The sequence below is a fragment of the Conger conger genome, chromosome 19 (genome assembly GCF_963514075.1).
Source record: "Conger conger chromosome 19, fConCon1.1, whole genome shotgun sequence".
NCBI classification, from domain to species: Eukaryota; Metazoa; Chordata; class Actinopteri; order Anguilliformes; family Congridae; genus Conger; species Conger conger.
This window is the reverse complement of record NC_083778.1, coordinates 18028653-18040974: the sequence shown is the minus strand read 5'-3', so window position 1 is coordinate 18040974 and position 12322 is coordinate 18028653. Positions and strand designations below refer to the sequence as shown.

Sequence of the window (12322 nt, the reverse complement as noted above, 5' to 3'; positions counted from 1 at the left end):
CGAAACGTACAATCACACAACGACAGACCGCTTTAATGCTTTAGAGTCTGGCCCTGCCTGTAAAGACACCCCACCGTGGGGTGTTACTGTTTTACTCTTATCCTGTGGCCGCAGAGCAGAGCCTCTGTGGGTAAACTCGGTTCCTGGCAGCGGGGTGAACTCCACCGCCAGAACACGGTCAGGAGATGAATTTGGCCGAGGACAGAGTCACAATGCTTATAAAAAGACCCGAATGTGCTTTTATGGATTTCTGTCAACCCACATCTGCAGCGTTTGAAACAGGGGGGGGGAACTCATATTCCAGATTTTTCTTGTGTGAATAAAGCCTCTTCGGGGACTCCCTTTTTATCCGCTCTTGTAAAAGCGTACCGGTCCGTCTGAAGACCAGTGAAAATCTCCTCTCTTGTGCTGAATGTGCTTGTGGTTTTGGTTCAGTCCCGGGCCCGTAATTGGTCTGGGTTCCCTCAGACGGTGCCGGGGCGGCGCAGGGGGGCTGTGTTCTCCTCCAGGTTCGGGGAACGGGACGAGAGATGGCTGTGTTCTGGCAGCGTGTGTGCTCCTGGCATCGCTGTGCTGAAGGCACTGCAGGGCTCCTCTGTGTGTGTGTGTGTGTGTGTGTGTGTGTGTGTGTGTCAGCGCTCGTATAAAAGCCGCCACTCAGTGGCAGTGTGTCCCCACCGGAGAGTCTGGCGGGATCGCACTCCCAGTCTCGCTCGCGCGGATGAATTCCCACCGATGGGCGCTCTGGTTCCAATAATAATAATTTGTTATTTAGCCGGCTCTTTTATCCAAAGCGACTTGCAGCGATTAAGACTAAAAGCAGGGGACCATTCCCACCTGGAGCAATGTGGAGTTTAGGGGCCTCGCTCAAGGGCCCAGCAGCTGTGCGGATCTTATTGTGGCCACACCGGGGGCTTGAACCACCAACCTTCATGCACCTGAGCCATTAGACCACAGGCTGCCCGGGCTGGTTACTGCAGGCTGGTTGTCATGCCGATTCTCACGTGGAGCACTCATGGGTTCATACTGAGCCAGTGCAGGCCTGGGGGTGCGGGTCCTTAGTGTCTCTGCTCCTGCCTCCAGTTTAGAGGTTGCAGTGGAAGCTGGTCGCGCTGAAGCACAGTAGCGCCCCCTGCTGGTGGGGGCTTGTTTGTGGCTCGAGCAGCTGGAGGGTTGCAGAGTGGTAGTCGCTAGTGGCGGCTAGCGGCTAGCGACGCACATTTTGCCTGGCCGTTTTTGGCTCTGCACACGTGGGGGGGTGTTTTTTCACGCCAAGGGGGCGAAAGCTTTCACAGGGCTCGCCACCCTGAAGGCCAGCCCGATTATCCTGTTCCTTTTGTTACGTGACGTTTTATTCAGCAGACGCTTTTATCCAAATCGACGTACAAAAAAAGTGTGTACCAGGTCATACGTACAGGCTACAGAACAGGTCGGTTTAGGTCCATTGGCTGGAGAGAAGACGGGTGTTTGGAGAGCGTCACAACGTTACAGAGATGTGAGTTCTGCCCAGTAGGTTTGGGATGAACATGCTCGACTACATTATTCTCTTAACATCGCATACATCCAAATCAATGTGGACCCAGTCAGTGCTGTTCCTGTTATAATTGAAAGTGGTGCAGGTTTACCAGTGCTGAGAGATGACAAACTTGAACATACCCTCCGCGTTATTTACCTGTCAAGTGTATTGTCAGTATTTTAAATTGTTAATTAGTTTTGCTCAAGATGGCTCCCTCGAAGAGCTGGGCCTTGTAAGGAGATCCCCGTACAAGATTTCCAGCAGATGGAGAGGATGCCTTTCGGCCTCGCAAAACCAGAAAACAAGGGTTGTTGGCTTCTCTCTCTCTCTCCCTCTCCCTCTCCCTCTCTCCCTCCCTCCCTCTCTGTCTCTCTTCATCTCTCCATCCTTCCCTCTCTCCCTCTCCCTCCCTCTCCCTCTCTCCCTCCCTCCCTCTCTCTCTCCTTCCCTCTCTCTCTGTCTCTCTCCCTCTCTCTCCCTCTCTCTCGTTTCCCATGTTCATGGCCTCACGTTTGGAAGCTTTAATCCCCCCCCCAGTTCACCGTCGCACCATAATTAGCAAGCCTGGTGCGGGCGGCCATTTCGTGCCGCCATCTGTTATGCTAATATGACATTTTCCGCTGAATCTTGAGCGAGTTAGCGTTCGGAGATGAAAAGGCCAGGCCCACCTGTGGGTGCGGGTTTGGGTTTTTTGGGGTTTAGGGGTTTTTGTGAGGACGGGGGGGGGTGTGGAGTCTGGGGCCTGGGACGAAGGCGTGTTCAGCACTTCCTTGGCAAAATGGAAAATATTCCCTCTTAAGAATATTTTGTGGAAATTTGCATTTCTACGCCGGCAGTTTTTTCATTTTGAGAACTAGCGCGTCGGGAAGGAGGCCAGGGCAGAGCAAGCTCTGAATTAAATAATTCAAAAAGTGCGCTGTGATCCTCATCATAACTATTTAAGGTTTACATTGTATGAAGTTGCGATACGTCTTGTTTAGTTTTGATCGGTTATGTGATATGCAGATGTGGTTTTTCGTTTTTCTCTGACGAAACCGTACCCGCTGTTTGCATTCTAGTCTCGGAAATTAACACAGCGAGGTTACGGATGGAGGGTCTTCAACCGGTCCTCAAGGTGTTTGGAAAACCTCTGGCAGTGGAACCTGTATTGTAGTGGTTAAGGTAAATGACTGGGACACGCAAGGTCGGTGGATCTAATCCCGGTGTAGCGACAACAAGATCCGCACTTGCCCTTGAGCAAGGCCCTTAACCCTGCATTGCTCCAGGGGAGGATTGTCTCCTGCTTAGTCTAATCAACTGTACATCACTCTGGATGAGAGCGTCTGCTAAATGCCATTAATGTAGTGTAATGTACTGTAATGGACCCTTTGTTGGCCACTGAGTGTTGAAGCCACTCATCCCGCCTCTCTGACAACCGCCTGGCTAAAATAAACGATCACAACTAGATGATCCAGAATGCTGCAGCCCGTCTGGTATTCAATGTTCCCAGACATTCACATGTCACCCCCCTGCTCAGCAACCTCCACTGGCTGCCTGTTATGGCTCGCGTCAAATTTAAAACTTTGGTGCTCGCATACCAGGCAGTTAAAGGATCAGCCCCTGTGTATAGTCAATCCCTTATCAAGACTTATACACCAACAAGACCCCTCCGTTCTGCCACTTTGTGTCGTCTGGCGCCTCCCCCTCTCCACACCTGCACTTCCCGCTCACGACTGCTGTCTGTCCTGGTCCCACGGTGGTGGAATGACCTCCCGGTGGATGTCAGAACGGCAGAGTCTCTGACCTCCTTCAAGCGCAGACTGAAGACCCATCTCTTCAGGCTACACCTTTCCCTCCCCAACTCACAATCACAGTGATTAGCCTTAGACCGTAATGGCACTTATGTATAGATATCGTTACTTGTATAGGTATTGTTGTTTTTATTGACTGTTGTTGTATTCTAGCTGCCAACTGTGGTATGCTAGTTTGAAAGCTGATTGTACTCTTCAAGGGTTCTGAATTTCTGTATGTTTACACTAGGACTCGGAACTGTACTGTCCTCTCAGGTCTACTTTTGCACTTGTTCTTGTGATTGATTTGCACTTTGTTGTACGTCGCTCTGGATAAGAGCGTCTGCTAAATGCCACGTAATGTAATGTAATGTAATGTAATGATGATCCGAAGGAGCTCCCCCGCAAAGTAACGGAGGAGATTACATTTTAATCAGTCAGACGCCTGCCGCCGTTTTAGCCTCCGTTGTTCCAGCGCTTCGCGTAACGCTGCCGGCAAGAGAGCGGTTGTGGGAGAGAGATGAACAGTATGTTCTGAGCGACGATCGCAGTCTTGGGGATTTTTTTTATCCGGAGACCTGCAGCTGGGGGAAACAAACTCGGCGCGCGCGAGAACCGTGACTCGCTGCTGAAGATGGAGTCGCGTGTCGATCCGTAAAAACTGCCGAGTGGCTTTAACTGGAGTTTTACCGTAATTTAATTTGGTCATGCGCTCAGGAAGGGAACGCGGGGTGCCTGGCCCCGGTCTTATTAATGCTTAATCACGAGTCCTTGGCACACGCGCGCGTCCCAGCCGGAGGAAAAACATCCCCGCGCTCTGACGCTCTCCGGTTTGAGGAATGAGGGAGGGAGGGAGGGAGGGAGGGGGAGGGAGAGAGAGGGAGAGAGAGGGAGAGAGAGGGAGCGAGAGGGAGCGAGAGGGAGCGAGAGGGAGAGAGAGGGAGAGAGAGGGAGAGAGAGGGAGAGAGAGAGAGAGAGGGAGAGAGAGGGAGAGAGAGGGAGAGAGGGTGTTGAAACGCGCAGAGCGTCTGAGGGGTGTATTGTTGTTGGGACGGCGCGTGTCTTTCCTGGAACGGGAGCTTTGGCAGTCCCTCTCCTCGGCGGGGGACACCGCAGCGGTAATGGGAGCTTGTTTGTAAAGGCGGGAAAGGTTAAGCCCAGCGTCACAACATCGCTGCGGTTACGGTAACGGGCTGCCGGCTCAGCAGGGGTTGTTGGCCTCGAGTTTCCTGTAGGGGGGAGAAAAAATAACCCATAAAAAAAAATCATAATATTGTGAAACTATTGCCTCCAAAAAACGTAATCAAGACAGGCTGTAGGTTTGACATCTCGTGTTGAGCCCTGATATTTATTTTCAGGGCTCAACACGCTTTCTCAAATGCCCATTGAGCTCCTGCAAAGTCTGCAGGGCAAGTCTGTGCACTTGGGCAGTTCCTCTGGGCTGCCAGCAGGGGTCGTGCTTCCTGGACTGGGCTGGGACCTGTGGTGTGAAAACTAGTGCGTCGGGAAAGAGGCCAGGACAGAGAGAGAGAGAGCTGTAAATTAAATCATTCAAAATGCACGGGGCAAAAATTTCAATTAGTAGTTTTGTCAACTGTGGCTGGCTTTTAGCTGCCCGGGGCTGCCTTCAGCGTAATGCTCAGTGTGAGGAAATCCTCCCAAATCTTTTTACGCTTCTTAAAATATGTACGTGCTTTTTCCTTGAGAGGGCCCTTAATGCCTGGCAGGCTGCAGGCTCTCAGTCAGACCCGGGGAGCGGACCGGAGCCCTCCCTCCCTGGCTGACGCTGAGGCCACACGTGCGCTCGTCGTCTGCAGGACTGCAGCCGCAGCTGGCCCTGATACGGGCCCTGTGTCAGAGCATCCCCCACCTCGGGCCTCCGCTCCAGCAGTGTGTGTGTGTGTGTGTGTGTGTGTGTGTGTGTGTGTGTGTGTGTGTATGTGTGTGTGTGTGTATGTGTGTGTGTGTGTATGTGTGTATGTGTGTATGTGTGTGTGTGTGCGCATCTGTGTGTGTGTGTGCGCATCTGTGTGTGTGTGTGCGCATCTGTGTGTGTGTGTGTGCATCTGTCTGTGTGTGTGTGTGTGTGCGCATCTGTGTGTGTGTGTGTGCGCATCTGTGCATCTGTGTGTGTGTGTGTGTGTGTGTGTGTGTCTGCGTGCGTGTGTGTGTGTCAGTGTGCGTGCGTGCGTGTGTGTGTCAGTGTCAGTGTGTGTCTGTCTGTGTGTGTCTGTGTGTGTCTGTGTGTGTCTGTGTGTGTCTGTGTGTGTCTGTGTGTGTCTGTGTTCATCTGTGTCTGTGTGTGTCTGTGTTCATCTGTGTCTGTGTGTGTCTGTGTGTGTCTGTGTTCATCTGTGTCTGTGTTCATCTGTGTCTGTGTGTGTCTGTGTGTGTCTGTGTTCATCTGTGTCTGTGTGCGTGCAGCTGGTGACGGGCGCAACACCACTAGTACAGTGTGTGCTGAAAAGCACCCGAGGCTGGACTGATGTAGTTCTCCTCAGTGTGGGCGATAGGCTGCACCCTCCCCAATTAGCAGAGGGGAGCAGCCGGGACAGGGCCTCACAGCTTGTAAATGACCATCCCAAAATGGATGAATACAATGCTGTTGAGACGTGTGCGTACACACACACACACACACACACACACACACACACACACACACACACACACCACTGTACACATCCTCATAAACAAACTCTTATCACATAAACACACTATGGACCTCGGTGTAACCAGCCCGGCATGTATAAAAGGAAAAAAAATCTTACGCACAGGTGCTGGATAAAAGAAGGCAATCCAGGTCGGGCGATAAAATGTACCTGCACTCCTGTTTCCACGATGAACCCAGTCATTCATGTCCAGTGTTTCATTACATTACATTACGTGGCATTTAGCAGACGCTCTTATCCAGAGCAACTTACAACAAAGTGCAATGTTCAGTGTTTATCTGAACTCTCTCTCTCTCTGGCTCTGAAGCATATTTTTGCCTGTTTCTGTCACTGGTACCTAAAAATGTAGAGCAGAACAGCATATCAATGAAGGCTAATATTCACCCTAATATAATAACCTAAAAGGCTAATGTTCAACCAGAAGGCCTAGGTTTGTCATTGTTTTGGATTTGAATACTTTTCTGTGCTCACTTGATCTTGCCCGAGGCTACTTTTTAAATCTCTAAAAGACTTGCTTTACCAAGAGGTTAATTTTAAACCTGTTGGTCTTTAAATAAAATACTAAGTAGGCTACCCTTTTATTTTATTTTATACCAGATTAAATATTGGCATGTGGTCATGAACAGTGTGTAATAATTGTGAAACAAATAGGTAGTCACAAATTATGGAAAAACATTTTTAATATTTACTTCCGGAGGATACAATGCAAATACAACAAGGGGGAACTCATTTCAACAATAGAACAGGACATTCATTTAAAAAAAAAGCAAAAAAAACCTAAAAAACATTTATTTAAAGTGCCACTGTAATCTAGTAATCTAGACTAGTTTTGAGAACACATAAAGGGGGAAAGTCTTTGACTGGATGCACCAATTTCTCACAAAGTAACATGACAGCAGGATATTCTCACGGTCCCGTCAAACACTGTCCCAGGGTTTTTTACTTTCAAAAATGACCTTTTTTTTTCTCGGTAAACCTACTGTAAAATACATTTCAAGCACTAGATCGATGCTTATTAAAAGAATAAGCATTATTAAAACAATAAGGTCTGTGAAGGTGAACTGTTGATGTATTTTTCTTAATAATAATAATAATACATTGAATTTATTATGTGCCTTTCTTTGAAAATAAAATCTCAAGGGGCGGCAGAGTTGTGATCGCACTCTTCGGTGCCCCCCGAAAGACAAACTGTCAGAATCATTTCGAAAGCAGGAAAGGCAAACCTTGGCTTTGATTTACAAGAAGTGCATGGCTTTATTTCCAGTAAGTGGAAACTGAAAGAGCTCGGAGCAACACCCGGCTCTTCCTGACGGTGTCAGTTAAAGGAACACGCGCTGCGGTTTTGCCCTGTCACCGGTGCGACCGAGCGTCTGCACACAGGCTCTGTGTAAACAGTCCGGACCGCGGGGCGTGCCTTCGCCAGACACTGCCCAAACATTGACCGTACCCTGTCCCAGCGTCTGGTTCCTGCATGCACACGCGTACGCTGGTGGGGGGGGGGGAGGGAGTTCAGTTTTTAGCCTCGCCTTGCCGGCACTGCGTTAGAACGCAGGATGCCGTTGACTCTTTCTCAACGCTACCTGCTAATTTCAGCATTCCTGGAAACGTGGCATGCAAATAGTGGAAATAACAGCTAGTGCCGATTTAGCAAATATTGCCCGTCAAACTGCCACGTAGGTTGGAGTGAAGTCACCCCCCCCCCCCCACCTCTTAATGCTACAAAAATCCAGCATGAGCGCAAATACAAAAGAAACGCATCATCCAAAAAAAACAAAAAAAAAAACAGATTATCGACAGCTCTTATCAAAAACGCCTGGAAGCCTGTATGAAAAAAAACCCCAAAAAACCGCTGTGCGACAATCCCCATTCATTCACGTACAACTCCCGTCAGTGCTCCGTTTATCAAAAATAGAGTATAAAATACAGTACAGAGAACCTTTTCCTTTTTCATAAATACATTAAATATCGTGTCAGAGGATGGCAGTACTACAAAGTAACAATAGTACAAATAATAATAATAATAACAATAATAATAATAATAATAATAAACACAGACAGTAATAATAATAATAATAATAAAAACAGACAGTAATAATAATAATAATAATAATAATAAAAACAGACAGTAATAATAATAATAATAATAATAAAAACAGACAGTAATAATAATAATAATAATAATAATAATAGAAATAATAATAGTAACTGGGTCTGGTCAGCAGGACTTGAGCTGGTCCAGGTTCTGCACCAGCTTGAGGAGGAAGCGCTGCAGGCGCTGCAGGGTGACGTTGCCGATGGTGACGTGGTAGGTGGAGTTGGTCTTGAGGAAGGCGTCCAGGCGGCCGTCCGCCCCGGGTTTGGGCAGCGGGCAGCCGAAGGAGGAGGCCAGCGAGCGCAGCAGGCCCCGCAGGCTGCGGATGTCCTGGCGCACCTGGGCCAGCTCGTCCGCCGGCAGGTCGGTCAGCACCGTCTGGAAGGTGTGCAGGCTCCGCGCCGCCCAGCTCAGGCCCTCCGACGGCTTGTCCGGCCCGATGTCCGGGATCAGGTCCAGGCCGTCGAACACCATGTTGGGGGAGATCCGGAACTGCGGAACGCCGTCGGGGGAATTGTTTTTCACTAACTTAACGTGACGGGAGCGTGTCTGTGTTACCCACAGCTCTGTGTTACCCACAGCTCTATGTTCCCACAGCCCTATGTTCCCACAGCTCTATGTTCAGTTGACTTCACACTCGGCAGGCTGCTTGCACGGGACCTGAAGAAATCCACTGTATGTTTGTGCAATTTAGACACGGTACACGTTCAATTATCTATAAGCAAACAAGCGAAATAAGAAAAAAGAAATACACTATTTATGCAGTTCACTTAAAACTGGAAAGGGCTCTACATCAGTACTTTTCAACCTTTTACGTGCCAGGAACAGGCATCTGCAGGTGCTGTCCTTTGAGGACTATTTTGACATCTAAGTATATAAAGTTCAGTTTACACGATCAATAATAAACATTTAATTTTGAAAAAAAATTAAATCTTAGAAATGTGGGAACATAGGGCTGTGGGAACATAGGGATGACCCCAACGTAACTTAACGTCACATAACATAACGTCATATAACATAACGTCACATAACATAACGCAACACAACATAACATAACACAACATAACACAACATAACACAACATAACATAACACAACATAACACAACACAACATAACACGTCTGAACATGTCTGAACATGTCTGAACATGTCTTAACATGTCTTAACATGTCTGAACATGTCTGAACATGTCTTAACATGTCATTCAGTCCAGCAATGCTTGCCTTTTCCTACCTCTAAAGTGTACCTACTGCTAAGTTTGCCTAAAAGCTAAATAGTTTTGCCCAAAAGCTAAATAGCCATTGCAGGTTTTCCGTGTATCCAGCTGTAACGTGTATATTATATCAAAGTATGCATCTTTGTATTTATAGAAAATAACTCTTGAAAGAAAGAAAAAAGGAACTTCTAAGGTATGATGTCAAAGCTTATATGAAGCATTGGAACAGTGGAATAGTGAGAAATAGGTTAGTCTCTCTGTAGGATTCGGGTACAATAATTACTCTTGCATTCAAAAGCTGTTTGTGGTATAAACTGTCTGATGTGTCGGAAATTCAAAAAAACTAATAAATAAATTCAAAGATTGAAGGAAGCCAGAGTGTTCAAATAAACTGACCAAGTAGCAAGTAGGCTTTATCTGATTTTTTTCTACAAGGGTTCCGAGTTTATCTATGTGATCGCTCTAGCTCTTGCAACCTGTACTTCCCTTGAGGGTTTTCAGCGCACTTGTTTGTACGTGGCTCTGGACAAGAGCGTCTGCCAAATGACTGCAGTATAATGTAATGTAAGCAGAGTAAAAGGCATCTCTACCTCCTCTGTGAGCTTCTCTATCCTGATGATGGTGGTCTGGGCCATCAGCTTGACGTTGCTCTTCATGGTCTCCACGGAGAGGGGAACCCCAGATCCCGCGGGCAGGAGCAGCAGGAGGGAGGTGCAGAGGAGGGCCACTGTAGCAGACATGTTCTCAGGTCTGGTCTCCTGGAGCAGGGCACCCGAAGGCAGTCTCAACACCCAGCTGTGCAGATTCCCGACATTTACAACTGCCCCTTGAACCACCCCACCCACCCCCACCCTGCTTCTCCCGTTGGTACGGTCCTTTCAAAATACATGCACCGTACAGTTCAACCGGATGAATACAAATGCATTGTCACCTGATTTTTGTGTCTCAATAGAGGTATTATTCACATATAGCCATCACAAAATTACACATTCCAATATATATGCAGATGAGTGACTTTCTCTGTGCTGGAATTTTAGAAGGGTGATCTATTCCAGTCAAAAGGCTAACTATTACAGTTGTGAATATGTGAAAGCATATTTCTAACGGTTTCACATATTCATGTTTCTAACGGTGAAAGTGCATCTGATTCGGTTCCACGGCGCAGTCTCGTAAGCGCTCCTGTGTCTTCAGTCTAACCTGCGCGCGTGTGCTTCTCCGCGTTTGCCATCGCAGAGTTCAGCCGGGGTCGGACAGGAACGCCCCCCCCCCGTTCCGATTCCGGACGGTCGCGAGAGCAAACTCGCATTCCGACGGATCTCTCCCTTGCACTATGACCCCGCACTGTTAGCCCTTCAATGAGTCTCCCTGCCAAAAAAAAAACAAAAAAACCCGGCTTCGTCCTGCCCGCTGTTTGCTCACGTCCTGTTATCCTCGCAAAAACCACACTTTTATCAGAAAAAAAGCCCGTCGCCTTTCAGATAACGTATGTAAATAATAGATCTCTCGTCCGGATGACGTCACCTTCCTGAACAGTCATACGGCACACGATGGATACGGTTTCACCGACGATTCATATAGAATGACGAAGCTCTCCATAACAACGGCAACGGCAACGACAACGACAAAGATGGTGTGTACATGGAGAGAAGGAGTGGACAGCGGCCGTCCCGTAGAGAGAGAGGTGGAGGAGGAGGAGGAAGAAGAGAGTGAAAGTGTGTGTGATCCTTACCTCTTTAGGCTCTGTGTCATTGCCCCTGCTCCATCAGTGTTCCTCTTTTATAGGCGGCCGTTGAGTCATCCCTCAGTGATTCACCTCTTACTGGCTTTCCCCGCCGTCCCATCGGGTCCCGGAGCGTCTCACCTTCAGAAAACAAAACGCGAAGACGCCACGCCTCTCTTGCGCGGGACGGGGAGGGGCGGGGGGGGGGAGGGGGGGAGGTGGTCTCGGAGAAGCGAGATTTCGTACCCCGAAAACGACCGAGGTCCGCGTTTTTGAGTAAAGGGGGCGACTCGTCTCGTTGTGCTTAAAACACCCCCATGGGTCCCGCAGGTAGACACCTGACTGAGCCCCCAACATACATCTGCATTTTAACTTGTTTTTTTGGTGTATTACCCCCCCCCCACCCCCCCTTGTGGTTAGCATTAGCATGCGTTGTTGACCTGCTGTCGTCGTGTTGGTGTCGTAGCCCACTGTGTTCGTGTTCCAGGTCACACTGTCATGTCATGCGTTTGTGCTGCTGCCCTGCTTTCTTTCCTGGGAGTACTATGACTAACATGAAAGCCATGTGCCCTCGTGCTGTCGTACGCGATTCTTATTGGTCTGCCTCCGGACACATTCTTAGAAAATGATTATATTTTTACTACGGGTGTTTTGGAAGTGGCCATATTTCACCTTCCTATTTCATTTTGAAGATGACAAGCCTCGGGATGAGGAATTCATAATGATAATGATTATGAATGTATGTCAGTATGTTGTTTGTGTGTGTGTGTGTGTGTGTGTGTGTGTGTGTGTGTGTGTGTGTCTCACCCCCGCGCACAAGTATTCCTTTAAAACGGCACAGCAATGGGAAACGTATGCAAACATTTTACCAGCTACCCAGTTGGCCGAACACTAACTGGAGGGGAAAAGTGTTTAGTTGTGCGTGCGCGTTTGTTTCACGAGGCAGGCGGAAAGACACAGCGCGATGGCTCGTCTGGTTGCGTGTTCTCCGCCCAGTCGCAGTCGTTCTCCCCCGTTCGCACTACGAGAGCAGGAACGAGTGCTGAATCAGCAGATTTTTTATTCCAGCGGGGGCCCCTCGGGGCCCGCATATTTTGCCTTGTTTGAGGTGCTTCCAGATGCTTCCAAAAAAAAAAAAGACAAAAAAAAAACTATTTATTTATTTATCCAGTAAGTGAATTTTTACTGGAAATATTTTTCCTGCCAATCCAAGGAGGTCCTCAGTCCTCTGGGGATAAATCTTGGAAATCGACTCAGGGTTCGAGTTACTTTCCTTTAATCCAGGCGAAAGTTATTTCTCCTTCTCTCTCTCTGTCTCTCTCTCTGTCTCTGTCTCTCTC

At 48.3% G+C, this 12322-nt stretch overlaps 1 protein-coding gene and 1 long non-coding RNA gene across 3 annotated transcripts in view; one reads left to right on the top strand and one right to left on the bottom strand.

Moving 5' to 3' along the window:
* LOC133118784 (uncharacterized) overlaps positions 1–12322 on the top strand; it is a 51028-nt gene that overhangs the window by 13682 nt on the left and 25024 nt on the right. The window lies entirely within an intron of this gene.
* On the bottom strand, positions 8170–11073 carry lepb (leptin b). Its single transcript, XM_061229771.1, has 3 exons — positions 10992–11073; positions 9853–10020; positions 8170–8538 (listed from the first exon to the last, which is right to left on the bottom strand). Exons 2-3 carry the CDS (start codon positions 10000–10002, stop codon positions 8170–8172), a joined length of 519 nt encoding a protein of 172 aa, XP_061085755.1. The 5' UTR covers positions 10003–10020; positions 10992–11073.